Below are 2,236 nucleotides of genomic sequence, written 5' to 3' on the forward strand. Positions count from 1 at the left end.
TCATTCTTATTTTCTTAATATCATTTAGCAGTAAATTGAGCTCATTTTGTGTGAGAGAGCGTGTCCCCCTTTTCAAGTTTCCGTCTAAAATGTCACGTGATTTACTGCGATATCCCGCTGTTCCGTGGAACAAAACCACTTCATTCTGTTATAGAGCGAAGAATGATTTTAGTTTTCAGCAGTTGAGAGCTATCTTCGTTTTTTTTTTCTTTTTCTTCAGCTCTACTTGTTTTTGTTTTTAATTAACAAGTGGCGTTATTGTTTTGAGAGATTGATGCAGCGTGTGCGTTAACTATTTGTGATATTTGATGCTTATGATAAAAAGGGAGTTTCAGTGGTGGTAGGGATATGCATTTATTAATCGTTTGTCATGATGTTACCTGTAAATTGGAATAAAATTGGAGAGGAATTATGGTAAGAATTGATATTTGATTTCATAAATAAAAAATATGAGTACGTAAGAAGTTAATATATACTGTTGTCAGTTAAATAAAAGGTGGTGGTAAAACGGCAATAAAAATAATAATTTATCTGGGTTCGAAAATTAGAATGCACGAAACGTATGGGGCACTTCTTCACGTGTTTCTGATAGGGCTTGAATTTTTGCACTGACATGTCGACCGGGTATGTTAATATTTCATCAGAAATACCCTAAAATACTGATTAAGCTCTCCTTCAAAATTTTATTATGAATGAAAATTTATGATATATCATAAGTTAGCTTTTTCCTTTTTATTCCCCATATCATGTTTTTTTTTTATTAAAACGATTCACATCAAATTGCTATGCATAAAAATAAAAAGTTGAAATGTGAAACATAATATCGTTTTATTAGCTGAATAATATCGTTTTTGCATCTGCTTTAAATCAATAAAGAAATTCGATTAGTTAGAAGAGGTGAGTTTACTTACATATGTCAAGCATAAGTATGGTATGTTTCGTTACAACTTAATATCTATATTTAATATTTTATTGTTTTGCTTTCTCTTTCTAACAAGTGAGGTGTATTATGTGGTATAAGTTAATTCAAGTGATTAGTTACATTTAGGACTGGGCTATAAATCGATATATCGCGACATATCGATTTAACGCCTATATCGGCAAACCGATACAGCGACTTTCGTTCCAGACGATAAATCAGAAATATGATTTAAGCCGTCGAGTGAAGAAGAACGCAAAACGATATAACGATATAGCGATATAGCGATACACGCAAGGACCTTCTCTTACGTTCCGATGCCAACTCGAGCTGTGGAAGACGATATTCGTTTCGTTATGTTGAGATGGCCTTGACTGATGAGCGGTAGAATCAGAATCAGTTTTGAGAACATATATCGTGATCTCACATGTTCGTTTTCGCACCTCTTGAAATCGTTTCTTGTAGATTATTTTCTATGGGATTAACTTCGTGATCGCCGTCGTAACCTTGTTCTGAACGCAATCTATTGTTGTTGAAAAGAATTTATTGAACTTTTTGTTGATTGTGTTGAACTTTTGTGATTCAACGCTAATTGTTGAAAAGAATTTATAAAGAAGAGTTTCTTCATTAATTAGGTAAGTTTTTTATTTATTTTCTGACAAAACTTTTTTTTCATTTTTAAATGTGAAAATTATCCGAAATCTAATTTAAGGCGCCCATAAGGAATTAAATTACAAAGTAAATAAATTTGTTAGGTTATTTTTTTACTTTCTCTTAATATATTAAAAACCTTTTGGATAAAACTTCTAATAATTTAATGGGCTTCTATTACTGTTTTTAAATTTAAAAATCTTGAGTTGTTTTTATTTTTAGAAAGTTAAAGCAAAACTTATTTTTTGGACATAAGTCAATAAAATTTGTTTGTTCAAAAGAATTTGAAAAGTTTGCGAATTTTATTCATTTCTTTTTTTAATCAATTACTACTTCGTTTTATTAGAGAGTAAAATCATTATTTTTTTTTAATTTTCGTTTTATATTATTAGTTAATTAGCTAAATATATTACCGAATATCACAATTCTTTTGTTTTTATTTTTAAGAATTTAATTAAGAAACTTTGCCTTACTTTGTTTTTCGTTCATAATTCGGTCATTATTTAATTTAATTTAATTATTTATATGAAATAATAATAAAAATAGTGTTTAAGAAGCATTTTTTTTCTAAAATTTATTTAGCTCTTTGTTTTAAGCATACAAATAATTTTTTAACGAACTTATTTTTTAAATTTTGTTCCTATGCTGTTAGGTAAATATATTGAT

The 2,236-nt window shown here is 28.6% G+C and overlaps 1 protein-coding gene across 1 annotated transcript in view; it reads left to right on the forward strand.

The window, feature by feature from the left end:
• The first annotated feature begins 208 nt into the window (after nt 1–208).
• The window catches only part of LOC107451131 (4-galactosyl-N-acetylglucosaminide 3-alpha-L-fucosyltransferase 9), a 32,465-nt gene continuing 30,437 nt past the window's right edge, over nt 209–2,236 (forward strand). Inside the window, exon 1 of the mRNA XM_016067135.3 lies at nt 209–414. Within this exon, the coding sequence (XP_015922621.1) occupies nt 412–414 (3 nt within the window). The 5' untranslated portion in view covers nt 209–411. The remainder of the gene's footprint in view (nt 415–2,236) is intronic.

The sequence above is a fragment of the Parasteatoda tepidariorum genome, chromosome 6, assembly GCF_043381705.1.
Source record: "Parasteatoda tepidariorum isolate YZ-2023 chromosome 6, CAS_Ptep_4.0, whole genome shotgun sequence".
Lineage (NCBI taxonomy): Eukaryota > Metazoa > Arthropoda > Arachnida > Araneae > Theridiidae > Parasteatoda > Parasteatoda tepidariorum.